We start from the raw sequence: 25069 nt of genomic DNA, 5'->3' as shown, positions 1-25069 counted from the left end.
CTTGGGTATATGCCCAAGAGTGGTATCATTGGGTCTTGAGGTAGATTGATTCCCAATTTTCTGAGAAACTGCCATACTGATTTCCAAAGGGGCTGTACAAGTTTGCATTCCCACCAACAGTGGAGGAGTGTTCCCCTTGCTCCACATCCTCTCCAACATAAGCTGTCATCAGTGTTTTTTATTTTAGCCCTTCTGACAGGTATGAGGTAGTATCTCAGAGTCATTTTGATTTGCATTTTCCTGATAACTAATGATGTTGAGCAATTTCTTAAATGTCTTTTGGCCATTTGAAATTCTTTTGTTGATAATTCTCTATTTAGCTGTATAGCCCATTTTTTAATTGGATTGTTCATTATTTTGATATCTAGTTTCTTGAGTTCTTTATATATTTTGGAGATCAGCCCTCTGTCAGATTTGGGGTTGGTGAAGATCTTTTCCTATTCTGTAGGCTGTCATTTTGTCTTATTAACCATGTCTTTTGCCCTACAAAAGCTTCTCAGTTTCAGGTGTTCCCATTTATTAATTGTTGCTTTCAGTGTCTGTGCTACTGGTATTATATTTAGGAAGTGGTCCCCTGTACCAGTGTGTTCAAGGCTACTTCCTACTTTCTCTTCTATCAGGTTCAGTGTAGCTGGATTCAGTGTAGTTGAGGTCTTTGATCCACTTGGACTTGAGTTTTTGCATGGTAATAGATATGGATCTATTTGTAATGTTCTACATTTTGACATCCAGTCATGCCAACATCATTTATTGAAGATGCTTTTTTTTTTTCTCCATTGTACAGTTTTGACTTCTTTGTCAAAAATCAGGTGTTCATAGGTTTTTGGATTAATGTCAGGGTTATCAATTTGATTCCATTGGTTCACATGACGGTTTTTATGCCAATACCAAGCTGTTTTTATTACTATAGTTCTATAATAGAGCTTGAGATCAGGGAAGGTGATGCCTCCAGAAGTTGCTTTATTGTGAAGGATTGTTTTAGCTATCCTGGGTATTTTGTTTTTTCATATGAAATTGGTTATTGTTCTTCTGAGGTCTATGAAGAATTGTCTTAGGATTTTGATGGGGATTGCATTGAATCTATAGGTTGCTTTTGGTAAGATTGCCATTTTTATTATGGTTCTACCTATCCATGACCATGGGAGATCTTTCCATTTTCTGTTATCTTCGATTTCTTTCTTCAAAGACTTAAAGTTCTTGTCATACAGGTCTTTCACTTGTTTAGTTAGAGTTACCCCAAAGTATTTTATCTTATTTGTGGCTATTGTAAAAGGTGGTATTTCTCTGATTTCTTTCTCAGCCTGTTTATCATTTGTATATAGGAGAGCTACTGATTTTTTTGAGTTAATCTTATATCCTACCACATTGCTGAAGGTGTTTATCAGCTGTAGGAGTTCCCTGGAAGAATTTTTGGGGTTACTTATGTATACTATCATATCATCACAAATAGGGAAAGTTTGACTTCTTCCTTTTCAATTTGTATATTACACAAACACACACACACACAGAGAGAAAGAGAGAGAGAGAGAGAGAGAGAGAGAGAGAGAGAGAGAAACACACAGACACACAGATGTTTTTGTCTGCATGTATGGCTGTGCATCACATATATTCCTGGTGTCTGCAGAGGTCAGAAGATGGCATTGCATCTCCTGGAACTGGACTGACAGCTGGTTGTGAGCCACGATGTAGGTGCTGGGAATAGAATCCTGGTCCTCTGTTAGAGTAGCTAGTGCTCTTGACTGCTGAGCCATCTCTTCAACCCCTACATACTCAATCTTGTTATTTTCCAGAACAAAGGAGTATAAGGATAGTGATATCAATATGCTACTTTGTAATATTAAACATTTGAACAGTCTGTATCAAAAAGTATACTTTATACTGAAAAATATCCCAATATAACACATTTTCCTGTTTTTAAAGATTTACTTTAGCCATGCGTGGTGGTTCATGCCTTTAATCCCAGCATTTGGGAGGCAGAGGCAGGTGGATCCATGAGTTTGAGGTCAGCCTGGTCTACAGAGTAAGTTTCAGGACAGCCAGGGCTTCACGGAGAAATCTTGTCTCAAATAACAACAACAAACAAACAAAAAACCGAGAAAAACAAAAAAAGATTTATTTTAAAATTTTAATTTTGATGTGTGTGTGTGTGTGTGTGTGTCTGTCTGTCTGTCTGTCTGTCTGCCTGTACCTATATGCCGATGCTCCCAAAGGTCCGAGTGTCGGCTCCACATGAAGCTGGAGTTACAGGTGTCTTTGAGCCATCCAGTTGGGTACTGGAATCAAACTCTGGCTTTCTGCAAGAGCAATCTTTTCTCTTCATTGCTGAGCTGTCTCTCGAATCCTTAGTTTTCTGTTTTTTGTTTGTTTGTTTTTTGTTTTTTGAGACAGGGTTTCTCTGTGTAGTTTTGGTGCTTGCCCTGGATCTCGCTCTATAGACCAGGCTGGCCTCGAACTCACAGAGATCCGCCTGGCTCTGCCTCCTTAGTGCTGGGATTAAAGGCGTGTGCCACCACCGATGGACCATTTTTCTGTTTTAAAGTGAGAAAACTGAGGCCTCTGAAGGAGCTCCTGACTTCTTCAGCGATGCTTTGACTGATTTCCCTGTTTCGTTTTTCTAGAGTGCAGTGTGAGAACACTGAACCGAGTACTGCACGATGAAATTCTGAATAAGCCCATGGAAACACTTAAGCTCGCTATTCCATCGGGGATATACACTCTTCAGAATAACTTACTCTATGTGGCACTGTCAAACCTGGATGCCGCCACTTACCAGGTACCTAAGATACGCTTCTGATTGCCCTTTTAAAAAGCAAACAAACAAAATCCCCAACCATTAATACTGCTCTTTTCTTTCTTAGGTTACATATCAGTTGAAAATACTTACAACAGCTTTGTTTTCTGTGTCTATGCTCGGTAAAAAATTAGGTGTGTACCAGTGGCTCTCCCTGGTAATTCTGATGGCAGGAGTTGCTTTTGTCCAGGTAATAATTATTCAAGATAAGTATGCCTTTCATTTCTATCACAGTCTGAAAAACTGACTTATTTCGTGTAGAGAATATGGTTCCATTATTCGTTCAAGCAAGTAAATGTTGACAGGCAAATACTGCATTGAGAATATGTGATAAAAATAAATAAACATGAATGAATTTTTCATAATAAAGAACTGCACAGTTGGGCTGTGGCATAGCTTACTGACAGAGGGCTTTCTTTGATCCTCAGTAGCACACAAACACACATATCGTTGTGTTTTGTAGCCCTGGATGACCAGGAGCTTCCTTTGTAGATGAGTCTGTCCTCAAACTCTGGTAACTCTCCTGACAAGCCCGCAGGCAGCGGCAGTGGCTGGGACAAGCCTCTCTGTACTGCAGCCTGTGGGAGAGACTGCAGGAGCCCACTATACTGCCTAGCTCGTGGCAGCTGACGGCCAGCTCCGTCTTGTAGGTGGCTGTCGGGAGACTGTAAGACCAGGAAGCCTATTGCAGCTCCGTTTCTGTGCATTAAGAATCCTTTTTATTTATTTATGTATTATTTTTAATTTTTTTTAGATTTATTTATTTATTATGTAAACAATGTTCTGCCTGCAGGCCAGAAGAGGGCGCCAGATCTCATTACAGATGGTTGTGAGCCACCATGTGGTTGCTGGGAATTGAACTCATGCCCTCTGGAAGAACAGCCAGTGCTCTTAACTGCTGAGCCATCTCTCCATCCCCCAAGAATCCTTTTTAGATCAATGCCTGACAGTAGCACCAATTTGCTCTCCACTGCACCCACAAACCAATGCTGGAAGAATCACACACAGTAGCTGACTTCAAATTATGCTTTAGAGCTGTGACAATAAAAACAGCATGGGGGCTTGGGGATTTAGCTCAGTGGTAGAGTGCTTGTCTAGCAAGCGCAAAGCCCTGGGTTTGATCCTCAGCTCTTAAAACAAAAAACAAAAAACAAAAAACAGCACAGGCGGTGGTGTAATCCCAGCACTCGGGAGGCAGAGGCAGGCGGATCTCTGGGAGTTCGAGGCCAGCCTGATCTACAAAGCGAGTTCCAGGACAGCCTCCAAAGCTACAGAGAAACCCTGTCTCGAAAAACCAAAAAAGAAAAAAGAAAAGAAAGAAATGCTTGCAGCTACAGTTACTTGGTTTTTGACAAAGGTGATTAAAGCATGCGTTGGAGAACAGAGCATCTTCTCTGCCCCAAAGCTATGCATATGCACCCACAGTACAAGACTAAGACTGTCAGCCAGCACAGAGCTCAGTTCCCAATGGACTGAAGATTTTATAACCTAAACCTTGATCCCTTGGAGACTCTAAAAGGGAACAGGGACAGCACTTAAGAGATAGCTAATGGCATGGACTTTTTGATAGATCCCAATATCAGGAAACAGTAACAAGAATTGACAAATATGATTGCTTGAAATGTAAAGGCTGCATGACAAGGAAAACAACAGATGGAAGAGACAACCTTTGGAGGGGGAGTGGGTGTTTGCTAGTTCTTCATCAGACAGGATTAGCATCCAGTTATATAAAGAACTCAAAAAATAACCAACCAAAAGTCAAAGCCTATCAATAATCAGGCAAATGAACTCAGCAGATAGTTCTCAAAAGAAGATATGTACTTAAAATGTTCGGCATCTTTTTGTTTTGTTTTGTTTGGAGACGGGGTTTCTCTGTGTATCCTTGGCTGTCCTGGAATTGTTCTCTAGACCAGGCTATCCTTGAACTCACAGAGATCTACCTGTCTGTGCCTGAATGCTGGGATTAAAGGTATGCACCGCCACCACCCAGCTATGTTCAGCAACTTTAGTTGTTAGGGAAATGTAAATCAAAACTATACTGAGATTCTATTTTACCTTAATCAGAATGGCTATTACCAGGAAAATGAACAACAAATGTTGGTGAGGATGGTGGGGAAGTCAATCTTTATACACCTCTGGTTGGAATATAATTGAGACCAGCCAAGTGGAAAATAGTATTCCTCCATTTTAGTGTGTGTGTGAGTGTGTGTGTGTGTGTGTGTGTGTGTGAGTGAGTGTGTGTGAGCGTGTGTGTGTGTGTGTGTGTGTGTGTGTGTGTGTGAGTGTGTGTGTGTGTGTGTGTGTGAGAGAGAGAGAGAGAGAGAGAGAGAGAGAGAGAGAGAGAGAGATAGATGTGTGGGCCCATGCATATCACAGAGCACATGTGGAGGTCAAAGGACAACTTTATGGAGTCAATTCTCTCCTTCCACCTTTATGTGGGGTACAGAGATTGAGCTGGGGTTGTCGGGCTTGTGTAGAGAGCACATTCTCCACCAAGCCATCTTGCTCAGTTAGTAAGAATGCTATGATCTAGCCGGGCAGTAGTGGCGCACGCCTATAATCCCAGCACTCGGGAGGCAGAGGCAGGTGGATCTCTGTGAGTTCAAGGCCAGCCTGGTCTACAAAGCAAGTTCCAGGACAGCCTCCAAAACTGCAGAGAAACCCTGTCTTGAAAAACCAAAAAAAAAAAAAAAAAAAAAAAAGAGTACTATGATCCAGCTAAACCATTTCAAAGTAGATGCTTGAGCACATTACAGAAATATTAATATTTTTGCAAGATTGTTCACAATAATTATGGAATCAGGGTAGATGCCCATGTGTGAATGGGTAATGTAAATGTGGTATATCTACACAATGGAGTTTTATTTGGCCATAAAGAAGGAAATTATATCATTTATAGAAAAATATACAACTGGAGATCATTGTGTTAAGCAAATTAGAGTAGACTCAAACAGATAATATAATTTTGAATTTGAAAAATGTAGATTAAGAGCTGTGCCTGGTGGTGCATACCTTCAATCCCACTAATAGGGAGACAGAGGCAAGTGGATCCCTGAGTTTGAGGCCAGCATTGTCTACAGAGTGTGTTCTAGTACACTCAGGGATACAGACAGAAACCCAGTCTTAAAAAATAACGAGAGAGAGAGAGAGAAAGAGAGAGAGACAGACAGACAGACAGACAGACAGAGACAGAGAGAGCGATCGATCTAGAATTAAAAAAGGATATGAAAATAGAGAGGGGCTAGTTTGAAGAAGAAGGCACCAGTGAGGACACACAGACAATGGATAACAACAGTGAAAAGTTGCCAGTTGATACACCATGGTCAGTAGTATCCAGATCATTTGGGTACCATGCCTGCTATATGAACTTTACAGTCCTTCATTTCTTCCCACCAGCTTCTCTTTGACCTGTGCTTGATGTGGCTTAACTTCTTCCATTCGTATGTGCGTTTGCTGGGCCAGCACCACGGTGTGCTTGTGGAGGTCAGGGGACAACTTGTTGGTTCTTTCTGGCCACCATGTGGTTGTCAGTCTTGGCAGCAAACGTCCCTACCCACTGAACCATGCCACTGCCCTCGTGAGTGTTGTTTTTGTTTTTCCTCAGTGGCCTTCAGATTCTCAAGCACTGGATTCTCAGGAACTTTCAACTGGCTCGCAGTTTGTAGGCCTCATGGCGGTCCTCACAGCCTGTTTTTCTAGTGGCTTTGCTGGGGTTTATTTTGAGAAAATCTTAAAAGAAACAAAACAATCAGTATGGATAAGAAACATTCAACTTGGTAAGTTTTAAAGGCTTTCTAATATGTTTTTTTTTTTTCATTTATTTTACATATCGACCATAGTTTCTTCTCCCTCCTCTCTTCCTGCGCCCTATTTATCCCCCATCCACTCTTCATCTCAGTTCAGAAAGGGGCAGGCCCCATGGGCATCAACAAAGTATGGCACACCAAGCTGAGGCGGGACCAAGCTCCTCCCCTGCATCAAGACTGGGTAAGGCAACCCAGCACAGGAAATAGGTTCCCAAAAGCCAGTTCAAATGCCAGGGACATGTCCTGATCCCACTGCTGGGAGCCCGACAAACAGACCACGCTACACAACTGTCACACGCATGCCAATTTCATGTAGGTTCCCTAGCTGTTGATCCAGAGTTTGTGAGCTCCCAGGAGCTTACGTCAGCTGTTTCGTGTTTTCCCCTATCATGACCTTGACCACCCCTGGCTCTACAATCCCTCTCCATCACTTCAACAGGACTCCCGGAGCTTGGCCCAGTGCTTGGCTGTGGATCTCTGTATCTGCTTCCCATCAGTTACTGGATGAAGTCTCTGTGGTGACAATTAGTCACCAATCTGATTACAGGAGAAGGCCAGTTCAGGCACCCTCTCCACTATTGCTAGGAGTCTTAGCTGAGGTCATCCTTGTGGATTCCTGGGAGTTTCCCTGGCACCAGATTTCTCCCTAACCCCATAATGGCCCCCTCTGTCAAGATGTCTCTCTTATTACTCTCCCCTCCACCCCTCTCCCATCCCTCCCAACCCAATCCCTTATGTTCCAACACCTTCCCCAACCCTGTTTACCCAGGAGATCTTTTCTATTTCCTATTCCCAGGGAAATCTATGTGTCCCTCTTTAGGCCCTCCTTGTTACCTAGCCTCTCTGGGGGCTGTGGATTGTAGCCTAGTTATCCTTTACTTTATATCTAATATCCATTTATGAGTGAGTACATACTGTGTTTGTCTTTCTGGGTCTGGGTTAACTCATTCAGGATGATTTTTTTTTCTAGTTCCATCCCATTTTCTTATGCCATTTTTTTTTTAACAGCTGAGTAATACTTCATTGTGTAAATGTACCATATTTTCCTTATACATTCTTCAGTTGAGGGGCATTTGGGTTGTTTCCAGGTTCTGGCTATTACGAATAATGCTGTTGTGAGCGTAATTGAGCAGGTGTCCTTGTGGTGTGATTGAGCATCATTTGGGCATATGCCCAAGTTTGGTATAGCTGGGTCTTGAGGTAGATTGATTCCCAATTTTCTGAGAAACCATCACACTGATTTTCCAAGTGGCTGTACAAGTTAGCACTCCTACCAACAGGGGAGGAATGTTCTCCTTGCTCCACATCCTCTCCAACATAAGCTGTCATCAGTGTTTTTGATCTTAGCCATTCTGACAGGTGTAAGATGGTATCTCAGTGTAGCTGGAGACCTTCTCTCCAGCCCCTGCCAAGCCCTGTTAGTCCAACAACCCACTTATAAAATAAACAGATGTTCATATTGTTTAAACTGCTTGGCCATTAGCTCAGGCCTACCATTGTCTAGCTCATACTCTTATATTCAGCCCAATTCTATTAATCTATATTTTGCCACGTGGCTCATGGCTTACTGGTACCTTGCATCTTCCTTGTCCTGGTGGCCACTCGCAGGTCTCTCCGCCTCAGCCTTCTACTTCCCAGAATTCTCTTCTCTCCTTGTCCCACCTATACTTCCTGCCTGGCTACTGGCCAATCAGTATTTTATTTATACAGAGCAATATCCACAGCACCCCCCCCCCCCTTTTTTTTTAAAGTAAGGTTAACTTTCACATAGTAAAATTACAGATAACAAAACAATTATCAAGCAAGAATTACAGTTATAATATCTAGTGTATTTATAATAACTAGTCTATTTGGTAAAATTAAAGAAGATATCTATCTTATATTTGTGAGTCTAAGGTTTTATATCTAACTGATTTTTTATGATAACTAAGGAAAACTGTAACTATCTAGTTTCAGCTACATCAAGCCTGGCTAGCTCAGTCGGTAGAGCATGAGACTTTTAATCTCAGGGTTGTGGGTTTGTGCCCCATGTTGGGTGCCAGATATTGGTGAAATTATTAAGGCCACTCCATGTAGTTAAAAGGGAGGTTTATTTTGTGGGGTAACTTACAAATTAAGGGATAAGTAGGTTGCAGGGTCTGGGAAAGGTATGGCGCAGTCCAGCAGTGTTCTCTGGAGAACTCTGCTCAGTCTACCTCCAGCGTTCAGGGTCCGGGCACCAAGAGGTCCCTCTCATTTGGATCCTGGGTCTTCAGTGTCTTCTCTCAGCCCCACCTTGTAGGCGTGACCATTACCGAAGCCTCAATGAGGGCTGGAACTTCCAGGCCAAGGCTGGAATGGCTACCCACATCTCAGTGTCATTTTGATTTGCATTTCCCTGATGACTAAGGATGCTGAGCAGTTCCTTAAATGTCTTTCAGCCATTTGAGATTTTCTGTTGAGAATTCTCTGTTTAGATCAGTACCCCTTTTTTAAATTGAATTATTTGGTATTTTGATGTCTAGCTTTTTGAGTTCTATATATATTTTGGAGATCCGACCTCTGTCAGATGTGGGGTTGGTAAAGATCTTTTTCCATTCTGTAGGCTGTTGTTTTGTCTTCTTTACTGTGTGCCCTTTGCCTTACAAAAGCTTCTCAGTTTCAGGAGGTCCCATTAATTAATTGTTGCTCTCAGTGTCTGTGCTACTGGTGTTATTCTAATACGTATTTCTAAATAACTACACCAGTCGTGTCTGGTGCTGCTATCCTAACTGAATTAAAGTATTTAGCTGACTAGCCCACACCTCTAACCCCAGCACTCAGGAGGCTGAGGCAGTGTCAGCATGAGTTTGAAACCAACCAGGCCATATAAGGAGACCCTATCTTCAAAAGAAACTGGACAATGACTTAAGTTCTTTCATTTGTATATTTCCCTAAGTGTTGAAGTACCTAGGCCTTGAATGCAAATGTGCTGTTGATACAAAGACCTGGTAATGATCTTGCCCTTAGATAGTTGTATTTGAAGTGAATGCCTAGCCTCGTGATATGGGAAAGTAAGTTGATGATCTGAGAGTATAGCTTGCTCCTGCCCTCAATTATGGAGTCTTATGTTTGTCCTTGTTGCCTCTTCCTTTGTGAAGATGCTACAAATCACCTAGACATTTTCTCCTAAAATGTAAGGAGCTGGAAACGAAGCAGTTAGAGCTTTATTGGGAGATAGAGGAAGAGGGGGGGGGGGGGAGAGGAGAAAGAGAAAGGAAGAGAGGGAGGGAGGAAGGAAGGGGGGGAGGGAGGGAGAGGGAGAGGAAGGGAGGAAGGGAGGGAGGGAGGGAGAGAGAGAGAGCGCGCGCCAAAGAAAGAGACCGTGTGGAGGGAAGAGAGCAGAAAGAGAAAAGGGGGAGTTTTCATCTCTTCTAGAGTCATAACATGATGTTTATTTCAGTGTAGTGTTTTGGCTTTTTCTTCACACTCTACCTAGCTGTGGTTTTGTTTAAAAACTATCCCCTGTACCCACTTTTAAAGCTGTACCATAAGAATTGTGGTCCTTGTAGGTTCCCATAGGCCAACAGCACTCCAAGAAATCTTAGCTCAGGGTCTGAAATGGAATTCAGCAGTGAATTTCACTGAGCCAATTTTCTTTATCAGTGAGACTTCCTTAGTAAATACAGAATCTGATGCTGGCTTTGACCAGTTCTTAGCTGGAAGTTTTAGTTAACAAGTATTGCACTTTAAAAATATCTTTTAAAAAGCTTATTATTTAAAAAAATAGGGGTTGGGGATTTAGCTCAGTGGTAGAGAGCTTGCCTAGCAAACCCAAGGCCCTGGGTTCGATCCTCAGCTCCACAAAAAATAAAAAATAAAAAAATAATAAATAGTTACAAATAACATCACACATGGAAAGTAATCAGGCCACAGACTATACAACTCAGTGAACTTATGTACAGTTAGAATAAAGTAGGCATTTGGAACAGAAGCTGTGGTGCTTTGCATTGGATTTTACACCTTTACTATCAAGTATATGTATTTCTTAATCTATATAATTTATTTTTTTTTATGTTCATTGGTGTTTTACCTGTATGTATGTCTGTGTGAGGATGTCAGAAGCCCTGGAACTAGAGTTACAGGCAGTTGTGAGCTGCCATGTGGGTGCTGGGAATTGAACTCAGGACCTCTGGAAGAGCAGCCAGTGTTCTCAACTACTGAGCCATCTCTCCAGCCCCTCAAGTATATTTTTATGTATGTATCCACTATCAAAACAAAACAGAACAAACAAAAATCCGTGACAAAGTTAATAGAAACATATTTAGCTTTAAGTCCTCTTTCATTAACTTGTTTTCATTGCCTGCATTCATTGAAACTTCTGAATACAAAAGAAATTCTGAGTCTTATGTATAAGCTTTCATATGTGTAATTAGGACTGTAACTCATAAAATGTGGTCATAGCAATAGGAAAATTCAAGATACGATGGAATCCTGAAGGCAGGCATTTTACAATCATTTGAATGAATCAGCATTTAATCCTATAATATAAACATTATTGTAATGTTTGAAGGTTGTTAAATTATTTTTTAAAATAGTCTTATGCCTGTCTACTTTTATATTTGTTTTGTAGGCATCATATAGTAATATACATACTTTTGTGTTTATATATAAATCAAGTGAATTGTTTTTCTTTTGGTTTTCTGAGACAGGGTTTCTCTGTGAAGCCCTGGCTGTCCTGGAACTACCTCTATAAACCAGGCTGGCCTTGAACTCACAAAGATCTGCCTGCCTCTGCCTCCTGAGTTCTGGGTTTCAAGGCATGTGGCACCACCACCCGGCTGAGTGAAATATTTTTTAAGTATTCAGGTTTCATAAAAAGAAATTTAAGTTGTGCAGGGTGGTGCAGACCTGTCGCCCCAGTACTTGGGAGTCTGAGGCAAGAGGACCAAGAGTTCCAACCCAGCTTGGGCTCCATGCTGAGTTAGCCTCCATTGTAAACCAGGACCCGACCAACTGGAGCAGGGGAGGAGACAGGATTGTCAACCAAAAATATTCCTCCAGTAAAATTGCCATATGACCTATGTTTTCCTTCCTTTTAGGTTTCTTTGGGAGTATATTTGGATTAATGGGTGTATACGTTTATGATGGAGAATTGGTATCAAAGAATGGATTTTTTCAGGGATATAGTCAACTGACATGGATAGTTGTTATTCTGCAGGTAAAGCATTTAAGTCTTCTCTATTAATGCTACTGAGTACTGCTTCAGTACAGAGAACTCAAGTCCTGGTACTGGTGTGCTGTGTTTAAGGGGCAGGGTCCTTCCTGTTCTCACCATACCCACTTCATTCAGGGGAGTCAAGACACACTGTTCTCAATGCCCTAATGAAAACTGATTTTGGAAAACTGTCATGAATAAAAACTCCATTGTATTTAAGTTCAGTGCCATGAAAATATAAGTGTTTTATTATTGTTGTTGATGTTACTTTTAGGTTTATCTACTTTTATGTATATCAGTGTTTTGTCTGCATGTATGTATGTTAACCAGTTGTGTGTGTGGTGCCCATGTTAGTTAGAAGAAGGGTCAGATCCCCAGAACTGGAGTTACAGGTGGTTGTGCGCCACTAAAGTCAGTGAGTGTTGGGAACCAAACCCAGGTCCTCTTGAAGAGCAGCCAGTGCTCTTAATTGCTGAATCATCTTTCAAGCTCCATGAAAATGTTAGGTTTAAGAATTAAATAGTTAGGTGGCATAGTGGTGTGCACCTTTAATCCCAGCACTCAGATGGCAGAGGCAAATGAATCTCTCAAGTTCAAGGCCAGCCTGGTCTATATAGCAAACTCCAGGACAGCCAGGTTTACATAGAAAACCTGTCTCAAATAAAAAGTCAGGGGTTGGGGATTTAGCTCAGTGGTAGAGCACTTGCCTAGCAAGCACAGGCCCTGGGTTCGGTCCTCAGCTCTGGCAAAAAAAAAAAAAAGTCAAAACTAAGAGTAAATATAACTTTCAAACTTTCTGCTGGAATTATCATCGCATAGAAAAGCTGTGGTCAGCCATTTAAAGATGAAAGGAGCCGCGTGAGATAATTATGCAAGTTTATAAGTTTCATTTCATATTTACATGTTAGAACGTTTCTGTCAAATTTCTTTAGTGTGAATATGGCTTGAATTGTTTAAGAGTTAAATAATTTCATCTCCAGAAGTACATCTTGATATTCTGAAAATCTGAAAATGAAGAGAGAAGTCATTTTCCTCAATGCCTACTTTCCTAGAGGCATTTGAAGTCATAGGACCTGGAAAGTAGGGAACTGTCCAAAGATAGTGGTTCTTCAAAAGTAGGAAGCAGGGGGGGGTGGGGGGGTGGCAGTGCACATCCCAACACTTGGGAAGGCAGAGGCAGGCGGATCTCTATGAGTTCAAGGCCAGTCTGGTCTAGAATTGCAGGACAGCCAGGGCTACACAGAAAAGAAAAAAAAAAAAAGTTGGAAGGGTATTTCCTTTTTTTTTTTTTTTTTTTGAGACAGGGTTTCTCTGTGTAGCTTTGCACCTTTCCTGGAACTTGCTTTGGATACTAGGTTGGCCTCGAACTCACAGAAATACGCCTGGCTCTGCCTGAGTGCTGGGATTAAAGGTGTGTGCCACCACAGCCAGCGGGTATTTCCACTTTTATAAAAGGAGGAAAGGACACAAAGGAGAAACTTAGAGAAAATTTTAAGTGGAGGTATAGTAAACATAGAGAACTTATATACTTATATGTAATATATTTTATCCAGTTTTGAGGAAGCTGTCCTTCAAGAAAGGGCTAAGAGGTAAGAGAAAAAAAATTTAAAAATATATTTAGCTTTGTGTTTTGAGACAAGGTCTCTCTACATAGCTCTGGCTGGAACTAACTATGCAGACAAGGCTAGCCTCAAAGTCACAGAGAACTGTTTGCCTCTGCCTTTCTGACCGTTGGAATTAAAGGCATGTGCCACCATGCCTATCCAAGAGCAACAATTTTAAAAAGTGATGTATAAAAAAAAAAGGTGATGTAACTGATATGAAGGATCTAACAGGGAATAAATAGATGAATAACAGTATTTCCCCAAAATATCAATTCAGACATAATTTATAGTAATCCCAATGGGCATAACTCATGACTTTTTATGAATCAGACTGCCATCATTCAAGAAAGGCAGTTGAGTGGCTCCTTGATTTGGACAGATATGGAGGGTCTGGTAGGAGACAAACCCAGGCCAGACAGATTGAGTCTCCATTATCAGTTTGAGAACTGTTTTGAATTTTCATTAAGGGTAGGAGATTTGTGACTTTTGCATACACATAATGAGATATCTTATGACTGTGACTTGAGTCTAAACAAACTTTTGTTTTATGTATGTACATTCATATAACCTGGAAGTAAAATTAGTGCAGCTTAGAATGCACCTGCATTATGTGACTAACTCATCAAATGAGGCAGGTGGACTTTTCCATCTGTGCTTCATGTCAGTGCTCAAAGAAGTGTTGGGTTTGGGAGCATTTTGGATTTTTGCAGGATTTTGGATTTTTGTATAGTAAAGTCCAAGTGAGTTGCTTGGGTTAAGCCCAGGGCCCTCATAACTACTAGGCAAGTACTTTGCTACTGAGCTACCCATCACCCTTAAGTTTTTTTTTTTTTTTTTTTTTTAAATCTATTTAATTTTATGTGTGTGCACCATGTACATGCAAATGCCCACGGAGGCCAGAAGAGGCATCAGAACCCCTGGAACTAGAGTTCCAGATGGTTGTGCGCTACCTGACATGGGTGCTGGGAACTAAACTTAAGTCTTCTACAAGAGCAGCAAGCACTCTTAACAACTCAGCCACGTCTCCACTTTCCCCATCTCCCATTTGTAGGTAAGCACAGTCTAGAATTTGAGAATGACTTGGTTGAAGGTTCTTTATAAGCTGTGGGGATAGCTCAATGGTCAAGAACTTACCTACCATGTGATAGGTTTGGGGTTCAATCTCCAGGACTGCAAAAACCTAAACCAAACTGTACACCCTGACAGCTATAAGAGGTAGATTAGAATGGAGAGAAGCTGGGCAGTGGTGATACACGCCTTTAATCCCAGTGCTAGGGAGGCAGAGGCAGGCGGATCTCTGTGAGTTCGAGGCCAGCCTGGTCTACAGAGCAAGTTCCAGGACAGCCAGGACTGTTTCACAGAAAAACCCTGTCTTGAAAAACAAAACAAAGCAAACAAACAAACAAAACAGAAGTAGAATGGAGAGAAAATCAAAGAAGACAAAGTGAGAAGACTGTCAGAAAGGTTGTAAAAAGGTTTTTTTTTTTTTTTTTTCCCAAACTTAAACCTCATGCATTTGTCCTTCAGCTGTCCAGACAACAAGTATTTAATTATTGAATTTGGTGAAAACAGACTTGTTGTAATCTGATCATATTTGGTTACAGCAAACTTTAGATTGCTTTGATGATTATGTTGAGAGCTATGAACAAAACTGGAAGTCTGTTGTTTTTATGTTCATATGAATCATTTGGTAGGATATAATTACATAGAATAAACCTTAAAGCTTCCTTGATAGATGAAATGGTTTTGAAAAGCAGTTTCATGTTCATTTAAAAATTGCTCTCTTAAAACATTTACAGGCACTTGGAGGCCTTGTAATAGCTGCTGTCATTAAGTATGCAGATAATATTTTAAAAGGATTTGCGACCTCCTTATCCATAATATTGTCAACAATTATATCCTATTTTTGGTTGCAAGATTTTGTGCCAACCAGGTAAATAAATATTCCTTTCTATTTATTTTTTTCCCATTCTTGCTTTTTCCTATATGTCTTATTTTGTTGTTCGTATTACTATGGTTCTGTTTAGGTTTGCTTGTTCATTTTCCAAAAGTTTATTAAATGGCCACTCTGTGCCTGAAATCACTCTGTTGGATTCTGGAAAAAAGAAGCATATGAATGAACCAGTTATGTTCAAGAAAGTCATAGTGACTAGAAAACCAGACACAAGAAAAGTTATGAGGGTCAATGGAAGTGTATGTAGTCCTTATTAAAGAGGAGGCTCAAATCATTGAAATAATCATAGTATGATAGCTTTTCTGTTTATAAGCAATGAAGAGTACGTAACTGAGAAGAGTAATAAATATGCAAGTAATGTATTAATTGATCACAGTGTGATAAGCATTAGAGTAGCTCACTCTAGGGGAGTGAATCTTGGATAGTAGACCCAAAAAACACTTGTTGATAGAAAGGGAATTGTGGCTGAGGACTGGTGTCTACCATGACAATGTCATGGAAAAGTACATGGAGTCTGTAAGTTCGAGATCAGCCTGGTCTACAGAGCAAGTTCCAGGACAGCCAGGGCTACATAGGGAAACCTTACCTCGAAAAGCCAAAAAAAAAAGAAAAAAAAGAAAAAGAAAAAAAAGAATGGGTGGATGGATGGGAAGAGTGTGGAGGGTGATGTTGGATGGAGCACACTGGCAGTCTTTCACATGAAGTCCAACAGGAGCTTTGAGGGCAGCTTGCCTACACAGTGAAGTCCTGTTACAAGTAAAGCCAAGCCTCTGTTTTATAGGCAGGGAAGAGACTGGTGATTCCTATCCTTTTGGATTTTTTTTTTTTTTTTTTTTTTTTTTTAGGTTGAGGGTAATGAATTCGAACCATTAATAGAAATCTTAAAGCCAAAACTAATCCATGGCTCTGGTAGCATTTAAAAAATGTGTATATAACAAGTTAGTATTGCTAGTCTGGTTATGTCCAGTTTTTATGAAGTAGATTGTACCTCTCCATGCACTGAAGCAAGAGGAAAACGTGTGGTCTGATTCCCTTACGTGAAACATTCTGTAAATATTGGTCCTGAATGTTGGTTATTGTCGCTTTGGATTTTGGACTGAATTCACCTAAGTTTAGCATAAAAGAATGAACTTTTCCTTTTCTGTTTTCCATTTTTTTAAAGCGTCAGGCATTTTATTACTGAACGAATCCCACAGAGAATGCACGTTTAGGTGAGGTACAGCTCTGAAGGCGGTGCAATAGGTGAGGGTGCCAGCTCAAACCAGTGTCTGCACTGTATCCTACCTGCTGCTTACTGCAGACTTTGGGCAGGTTTTTAAAGTCCTTTAAACCTTTTCCCCAGAGGTACAAAGTACTTAGCCAAGTGCCTGGAGCATAGAACGTACTCAGCATTTATTACTACGTTACAGGAATGTTTCTTTCCCAAATTGCAATTGTTTTTATATTACATATATAGAAAGAACTTAATTTGCTTTTAATCTGACTCTTTTTCTTTTTCTTCATCCTATTTAGTGTCTTTTTCCTTGGAGCCATCCTTGTAATAGCAGCTACTTTCTTGTACGGTTATGATCCCAAACCTGCAGGAAATCCCACAAAAGCATAGTCATGTACTATCTTTAACTGACTTTTCACGATGGTGCCCTAGGAATCTCAACAAAATTAATCTTGCACAGAGGACTTCTGCAGACTGTGTGAAGATATCATCGTGCTAAATCTGATCATACTGTTCAAATGATTTGAAAATGAGCACACGTCAGGATGAAACATGTATATCATCTGGAAACCCAAACTTGGAAGTGTGTCCAGGGAGTGGCATTAGAGGGTATGGGGAGGAGGCCTGAAGTCTGAGCTCGTAATGACTTCACCCTTCTGGTTGCTGCAGAACTGTCCAGTGCAGCCTTTGCAAGAGCGCACAAATGCAAATACCAGTGTTTGCAAGGTAGATCTGCTTCTTCTCATCACATGTTCTCAGTCTTACTCTTTCTGCACAGATATATCAAATCACATGCACTATTCAAAGTTGGAAAATTATAATTGCCTATAAAGCTGTGAACAAACAAATATAATTTAAAACCATTTTCATGTATCTGGGATTTTTATATTCATACAGAAGATTGCTAAGCAAAGGATTGCTAAGTGTTATTTGTTCAATTACATAAAACCTGATGAAGTAGTAGTCTGAGTTTGATTCATATTTAACTTTAGTGTAGAGAGAATCTGTTTCTTTGTATATCTTTAGACCATTTACTGCTTTGAGACAGCCGAATGCGGCTTGCTTCATCACATGCTAGAGGAGCCGGGGACGTTGACACTAAGGACGTTTTACCATCATTTTCCAGCTGTATTTATTTTCCATATAGAAGAGAAATTCTTACTATTACCTTCAATTGAATTTGTGTGTGTTGCCATTAAACCTTTTTTAATGATTGAAAGGGATTAAGTACTGCTTTGATAATTGAAAATGAAGGAGTGACTCCTGGCCAGTCTCCATGTGGAGGAGTCTGAACCGTGAAGCGTACACTGTGTATAGTTTGAAATGGAGAGTTTCCTGTTGTTCTGCAGTCAAGATTTCCTCGTCTGCAACTGTGGACAGAAGTAGCGATCACAATAGTACTAGTCATATCAGTGGACCAAGAGCAAGCTGGCTTTCTTACAGACATTCCCTACTGCCAGAGTACTACGGTTGTTTTAAACAGGCCTTCCTTATGTAGCCCAGGCTGGCCTCCAGCTCACAGAGATCTACCAGCCTCTGCCTCCCGAGTGCTGGGATTAAGGGTATGGGAACCCTGCCCAGCTCACTACATTATTTTAAGTAGTACTCTAATTTAAATTCAAAGGCTGTTTAGAAGTTTTTAGGTCTTAAAAGGCCATTATCCCTAAGAATACACTGATCATGTGTCTGGAGGAGGGGGTGGCATTCTGAGTTCCCTTTCTATGTCCCCATGAGTGCTGCTGGAGAGGAGCAACCATTTGCTTTAAAATAGTCAATTTTGTCTCTTTTTAACACTGGAGTCGAGGATATAAATTATGAGTTATTTAATAAGATGATTCAAAAGAGAGAATATATTAGAAATAGTAAAATGAAGTGAGATGCAAAAATACATTCTATATTTGGAATATAATTTATTTAATTATTGACTATATGCAGAATTACCTATTGAATATAAGATGTATTTTACTTTATTTTTTCATTTATCTTGTATATATTTTAAAAGTTTGTTCTAATGGATACAAACCTATAAGAAGATGACTATTTTTTATGTAGTTCTAATAGATTTTGTTAATGGAGTTTTGTTAAATAGTACTCAAAAGTACTATTGTTAAGAAGTGTAAGGTACCCTTGGCTAACTTGGACTGGCTGTTTGATCTTGTTAATGCACATGTACTCTTAACAGTGTACATGCCTAACCAATTCCATACAGAGTTTCAAAGTTTTCAAAACTGAAAATTAAACTGTTTAAAGTCATTGCACCAGCAATGACAGAGTGATACCAGGTTTTCTGAATGCCAGGTTTGTGGTTTTTCAGTGATTGAGTAACTTACAGAGATTGAATTTTGAGCATTTTGAGCAAAGTGTATGGCCACCACAGCATTCAAGCTATGTCCTAGGACCTATGACTAAGTGCAAGCTAGATCTTGCAGATGTTCAAAATTAATGAATACAGATTCCTGTTCAGCTCACACTGAAGTATTGTGTGGGTAACTGTGCTAATAAAGTGTGGAGTCACAGCTAATGGTTACTTAAATCTAGTCTATCCCTGTCTTAACCCTACAGAAATTTATACAGATAAAGTATTGGGTATTCAGATGGTTAAAGTAATAACATTTCAGGTGTCTGAAAATCTTTTATTAGGTGTCATTTATATCTTTTTGGCCAGTTAAAAATGTTATTGGGCTGAATGTATAGTTTAAAATTTATAAGGAAATAATCACATTTGGTGGAAAATGGGCTTGTAGCCTACATTGTGTCGTATATATTGATACTGAAACTTTGTGCTACATGGTTTGTGTGTTGACAGTGTTCAAAGGTGTGACTGTCATGCTTTCCTAGTAACTTTTGGATTATTTAAATCTTGTGCTTTTAGAGTGTACTTGTTGTTTCTCTTTTCACTGATCTGGAATGTGTGCATTCATGGAGGAAGAGTGCCAGCTGAGAGCCGCATTAAAGCTAGGCACAGCACGCTGCCAGAAAGCTTGATGCAATAGCAGGCCCACAGTGCAGCCTAGCAGCTCTTTACTGAATAGTTTCCAGGTTGTTAGTTACTTTCCTAATGGAATATATAGTTTACAAATGCAGAATTCAATGTTTGCATCAGTTTCTATGGAATGCCACAAAATTTCTTTCTTTCTTTCTTTCTTTCTTTTTTTTTTTTTTTTTGGTTTTTGTTTGTTTTGTTTTGTTTTGTTGTTTTGTTATTTTTCGAGACAGGATTTCTCTGTATAGCTTTGGAGCCTGTCATGGCACCACTGCCCAGCGTCACAGAATTTCATATAAAGAAGAGGCAGTCTGGTATTTAAACCAGAGTCTACTAAGAAATTCCACGAGGAAACTGACATTCTGCTCTGAACACTTAAGTAGAATGCTGACTGCTCTTACAAGTCGAGCTAGTAGCCTTTACATGCCATACAATCATTTGACTGAGGTGTTTTGTTTTCGTTTCTTTTTGAGGCAGGGTCTTACTCTGTGGCCCTGGCTGGCCTGGAACTTGCTCTGCAGAGCAGGCTGGCCTGGTATTGACAAAGATCTGCCTGCCTCTGCCTCCACGTCCTGGGATGGAAGGGGTGTGCCACTCCCATTTGAGTTTTGTTTTGTTTGTGGAGAAAGGCTTTGGCATCACTCATTCTATTAAACATTTGTTGTAAAAATATTTGATTTGTATAGATATATCTTTACATGGAATTTATAAAAAGTATTTATGAATCTCCAAGATATTTAAAGTAGTTATAGGGCCAAAGAAAATGCACCTTTACCACAATCTGGTCCTATGTGCCTTGCTTTACCAAATAAATACCTGACTTTTATGGAGACTATTTCTGTAATTTACAACTTTAGACACATACTTGAAATTGGGAATTTTTTAAAAAGAAGAACTGAGTAACTACTATTCTAGCTTCTGATTGTTTTGCCATTTGCTCTTTAAAAAATCCATCATCTTGCAAACTGATACTAAGTATCTATCAAAGTACCTGCGACTAGTACTTGTTTAAGTAACTTGTGACACCTGCACCATGATTCAGGTTGGAGACTTTAACAACTGTATATAAATGTCTGTCTGTTTCTTTTCCTGTAAGACATAATTTGTTGTGATTTAAAGCAATATTTTAAAATTGATTTTGACCCTAAATTGATCTATGTCTGTACTTCATTTCATAAAGTGATTCTTTGGGGTTTGGGAATGTGATTTGTATGTTTAAATTTTTATGAATATAATTCAAAGGAATGTATAAACTGGTCTTTTATTAAGTGGTTTTTTTATATGATAAATTCCTCATGTCAGTATTTTGGTATCCATTATTACCTATATTTAATAGATAAGGGAAATAGATTATTTTCATAACTAACTAACTATATATATATATATATATATATATTCTATATTTCCTATTTCCTTTTTTACCTGTGTCTGATTTAATCTGTGGGTTAGTTTCCTATTTTTATATTTCAGGAATGAATTGCTCATCTTTATCTCTTGGTAATTTGTATCACATGTAATTTTGCTTCCTTTTCTTTGTTTTAGCCAGAGTGGTTAGAATTTCTCTGCCTCTATAGTGATCACAGCCCAAAAGGATTTTGTTTGAAATAAAATGCTTCTTTGCTGCTGGCCAGGTTCAGTAGTTACTCAGGACCTTTCCTTCACTGCCTGAGTGTAATTGCTTCTGTTGTGACATGCACCCTCATTTATCCTCACTTCTACCCTGATGGAGCCACACACAGAATACTTGAAGAGCCCAGAAAAGATAACATCTCAGTATTTTACAAACAAAGGTATTTTTGCTAAGTTCTCATGAAAAGCACTAACTGAAACTCCAGTGTTATATTTTGTGTTGGAGTGTTTCTTTTGAGACTGGAGAAATAGCACCATGGTTAAGAGCACTTACTCCCGTCCCAGAGGACCTATATTTCGTTCCCAGCACTCAGAGTAGGAGAGCCACAGCCATCTAAAACTCCAGCTCTAGGAGATCTGAGGCTTCCTTTCTTCTCCACTAGCTCTTGTACTCGTGTATATACCCACATGCACACACACGTAAACATAATTTAAAATCGTGAAGGCCAGGCATGGTGATACACGCCTTTACTCCCAGGACTTGGGACACAGAAACAAGGATCTCTGTGAGTTTGAGGCCAGCCTAGTCTACATAGTGAGATCCTGTCTCAAATGAATAAGCAAAGAAAAAGTAAAGGAAGAAATGAAAAGTTTGCCAGGCATGGTGGCATGCAGAAGCAGGCAGCTCTCTTGGGGTTGAGACAAGCTGGTGCACATAAGGAGTTATAGCACAGCCGGGGCTATGTACTGTGACTCCGTCCAAAAAAAAAAATCTTGAAAAAGGAATGCCCCTTGCTGGAAGGACGCCCAAGCTAGATGTGTTGGTGCAGTCCTGTAGTCCAAGCACTCCCGAGGCTGAAGCAGTAGGGTTACTTGAGGTCTGTGGGCTCCAAGCGAGTCCCCCTTCCTGCTTCTTTCTCTTGTTTTTCCTTCCTCTTTTTTCTCTTTCTCCCTCCCATCTTTCCTGTCTACTTTAAAAAAAAAAAAAAATTTTTTTTTTTTTTTTTTTTTTGGTTTTTTTTGGTTTTGTTTTTTCAAGACAGGGTTTCTCTGTGTAGCTTTGCACCTTTCCTGGATCTCACTTTGTAGCCCAGGCTGGCCTTGAACTCACAGAGATCCGCCTGCCTTTGCCTCCCAAGTGCGCCACCACCACCTGTCTACTTTCTTTTTATTTATATCTTTGAGAGTTTCATTTCATGTGTATTGATGTTATTGGTCTACATTCTCATCAGTTAAATTTGATTTTGTATGAAATATTTTGGTTTCTTGTGACATTTGTCACTTCAGTAGTTTAGTCATGGTGTGATGGACAGTGCTAGTGTAGATGTGAAAAGTTCATGGGCTGTGTCTGTCTACTCACAAAGATAGTATTGTTAAAGAACTCCTTTTGGTGGGGCGATGGTGGTGCACGCCTTTAATCCCAGAACTTGGGAGGCAGAGGCAGGCGGAGCTCTGTGAGTTTGAGGCCAGCCTGGTCTACAGAGCTGGGGGCGGGACTCCTTTTGTTGTTGATTTGCGGGGGAGAACTCCTTTTGTTGTTTTTAGTATTGAGACAGTGCCTCATGTCTAGCAAAGGCTGACTTCAAACGTTTCCTGCTGCCATAGGCTCCTGGTTGCCGGGCTTTCTCCGTCACACCTGGCATTTAAAATATTGGTATGATTGTGTGTGTGTGTGTGTGTGTGTGTGTGTGTGTGTTTTGTTTGTTTGTTTGTTTGCTTTGGTTTTTGGAGACAGGGTTTCTCTGTTGTAGCTTTGGAGCCTATGCTGGAACTCACTCTGTAGACCAGGCTGGCTTGAACTAACAGAGATCCTGCCTGCCTCTGCTTCACAAGTGCTGGATTAAAGGCACGTGCTACCACTGCCTGGCAAAAATTTTTTAATTACATTTTATTTTTTATTTTATGTGTATGATATTTTGCCTGCATGTAGATCTGTGCACCACTTTCATACCTGGTGCCCAAGGAGGCCAAAAGAAGGTATTGGACCCCGAGGAACTGATACATACAAATAGTTGTGAGCTGTAATGGTGGGTTCTTGGAATTGAACCTTAGTCCTAGTCAATGGGGTGTGCCATGGTTTTGATGTGGAATTCAGAGGACAATTTGTAGGTGTAAATTTGGGTTCTGGGATCAAATTTAGATCATTCGGCTTGGCAGCAAGTACCTTTACCATCTGAGATGTTTCATCTGCCCCCGTAAACATTTTCAAGATGTTTTAATTCTGTATATGAGCATATGTCTGTGTGTGGATAAGTGTATATGAGTGTGGGTGCCAGTGGAGGCCAGAAGAGAGTGTCAGATACCATGAAGTTGGAATTACTAGTGGTTGTAAGCTGCCAGATGTGGCCACTAGGAGCCAAGCTCGGTCGGGTCTTTAGCTAAGCGCCCTTAACCACTGATCTATGTCTCTAGCCCCATATTTTTAAATTAAATTTTAACTAGCTTTTTTATTTTGAAACAAACATGAAAGCAGAAAGAGTAACATACCACCCAGATTTAACAGCTAGCAGCTCTTAGAGCTTTACCTCTGGTCAGGACACAGCCCCTAAACTTTTCAGTGTATATACCTCCAAAATAACCTTTTCCTTGTTTCCTCAGTCCATGATCACACTTAAGAAAACTCAACTCAGATTTTATCAAGTTCATACCACAATAGTTCCAGTTGTCTTAAAATGGCTTTTTATGGATTTTTGGCTTGAACGAGGATACAGTCGAAGTTTGTATTTTCTTTCTGGTCTCAAACACTGTTCTCCAATCTCTGTTGCTCTCCCCAGGACAGGTCTTTGGAAGCCCTCAGTACTGCTTATTGTGTGGATGTCCTTCAACTGTCCTTTACTTTATTTCTCTTTAGCGTGAAGCCAGGTCATAGGCTAAGTTAGCTCTCAGTTAATGTCTTAAGCAAAGATAGTTTACTTTTTTATTCTTTTAAACATAGGGTCTCTCTATGTAGTCCTGGCTATACTGGAGCTCACTATGTAGGCCAGGTTGGCCTGGAACTCACAGAGATCCACGTGCCTCTGTTTCTGAGTTCAAAAGTCATAAGCCACCATGCTCAGCTATAATTAATCTTTTAAAACTATGCATTCAATCAGTATATCCAACTGAATTGTGCGGTGGGTTTCTTTGCTTTTATTTTTAGAAAAGGTACATTGTAGCCCAGGCTAGCCTCTCCGAGCAGCCAAGGTAGGCCCTTAAGCCTGTGTTCCGTCTGCCTCAGCCTCCTGAATGCTGGGATTACAGGCATTTAAATTTAATATCATGTTTTTAGTTATATCTGACTATCCTCTTACAGTGAAACAGTTTGGCTTCTAATATTAACATATTTGTGTTTTATTATGAGTTTAAATACTACAATACCAGTATTCTAATGACAAACATGCTCTGCAAAATTCAAAATTTATTTGCATTTTTATTATTAGAATGTAGCCTGTCACCTAAAGATGTATATTCAAAGTATGCATTTAAAAGTAAATGTAAAAGTAAGTGGTAGCACACACTTTTGATTCCAGGACTCAGGTAGAGGCAGGAGGATCTTTGTGAGTTCTAGTGGGGGTTGGAACTACATAAAGAATTGCGGCCAGCCAGACCTACAGTGAGACCCTGGAGGGGGAAAAGGGGAAGTTAATGGAATTCAGGTCTTCTCTGATGGTTATTAGTGTAACATAAATAGGTTCACTAGTTTTGACTTGTATTCAGTTTTGTAAATTTAAGCTTTTACTATTGAATATATAAACTGTTTTACTTGATTCAAAGGTTAAACCTACATGAGTGAAAAATCATAGTTTATAGAGAAGTCTGCTTAGCTCTCACGTCTCCATAACTCCATTCCCAAGCTCCTTCTGCGGGGAGTAATTTCCACCAGTTTATAGTTCTGATGCTGAAAGATGAACTTAGGTATGCCAGTGTATCTGCTGTGGCTCTGCTTCATGATCATGTTCTCAGATCCGTAAGGCTTCCTCACAGAGGACGTCTG

At 40.1% G+C, this 25069-nt stretch overlaps 1 protein-coding gene and 1 non-coding gene across 2 annotated transcripts in view; both read left to right on the top strand.

Annotated features, from left to right (window-relative positions):
• Slc35a3 (solute carrier family 35 member A3) overlaps positions 1–19659 on the top strand; it is a 41913-nt gene extending 22254 nt beyond the window's left edge. The window contains exons 3-8 of the mRNA XM_036190342.1: positions 2619–2773; positions 2859–2981; positions 6396–6567; positions 11658–11776; positions 15177–15310; positions 16844–19659. Coding sequence (XP_036046235.1) covers positions 2619–2773; positions 2859–2981; positions 6396–6567; positions 11658–11776; positions 15177–15310; positions 16844–16934 — 794 coding nt within the window. The 3' untranslated portion in view covers positions 16935–19659. The remainder of the gene's footprint in view (positions 1–2618; positions 2774–2858; positions 2982–6395; positions 6568–11657; positions 11777–15176; positions 15311–16843) is intronic.
• Trnak-uuu lies at positions 8563–8635 on the top strand. Its single transcript has one exon. It is a non-coding gene; the product is annotated as a tRNA-Lys (tRNA).
• Positions 19660–25069: the final 5410 nt, after the last annotated feature.

The sequence above is a fragment of the Onychomys torridus genome, chromosome 6, assembly GCF_903995425.1.
Source record: "Onychomys torridus chromosome 6, mOncTor1.1, whole genome shotgun sequence".
Lineage (NCBI taxonomy): Eukaryota > Metazoa > Chordata > Mammalia > Rodentia > Cricetidae > Onychomys > Onychomys torridus.
Note: the sequence above shows the minus strand (reverse complement) of the source record. Positions and strands in the feature narration are given on the sequence as shown.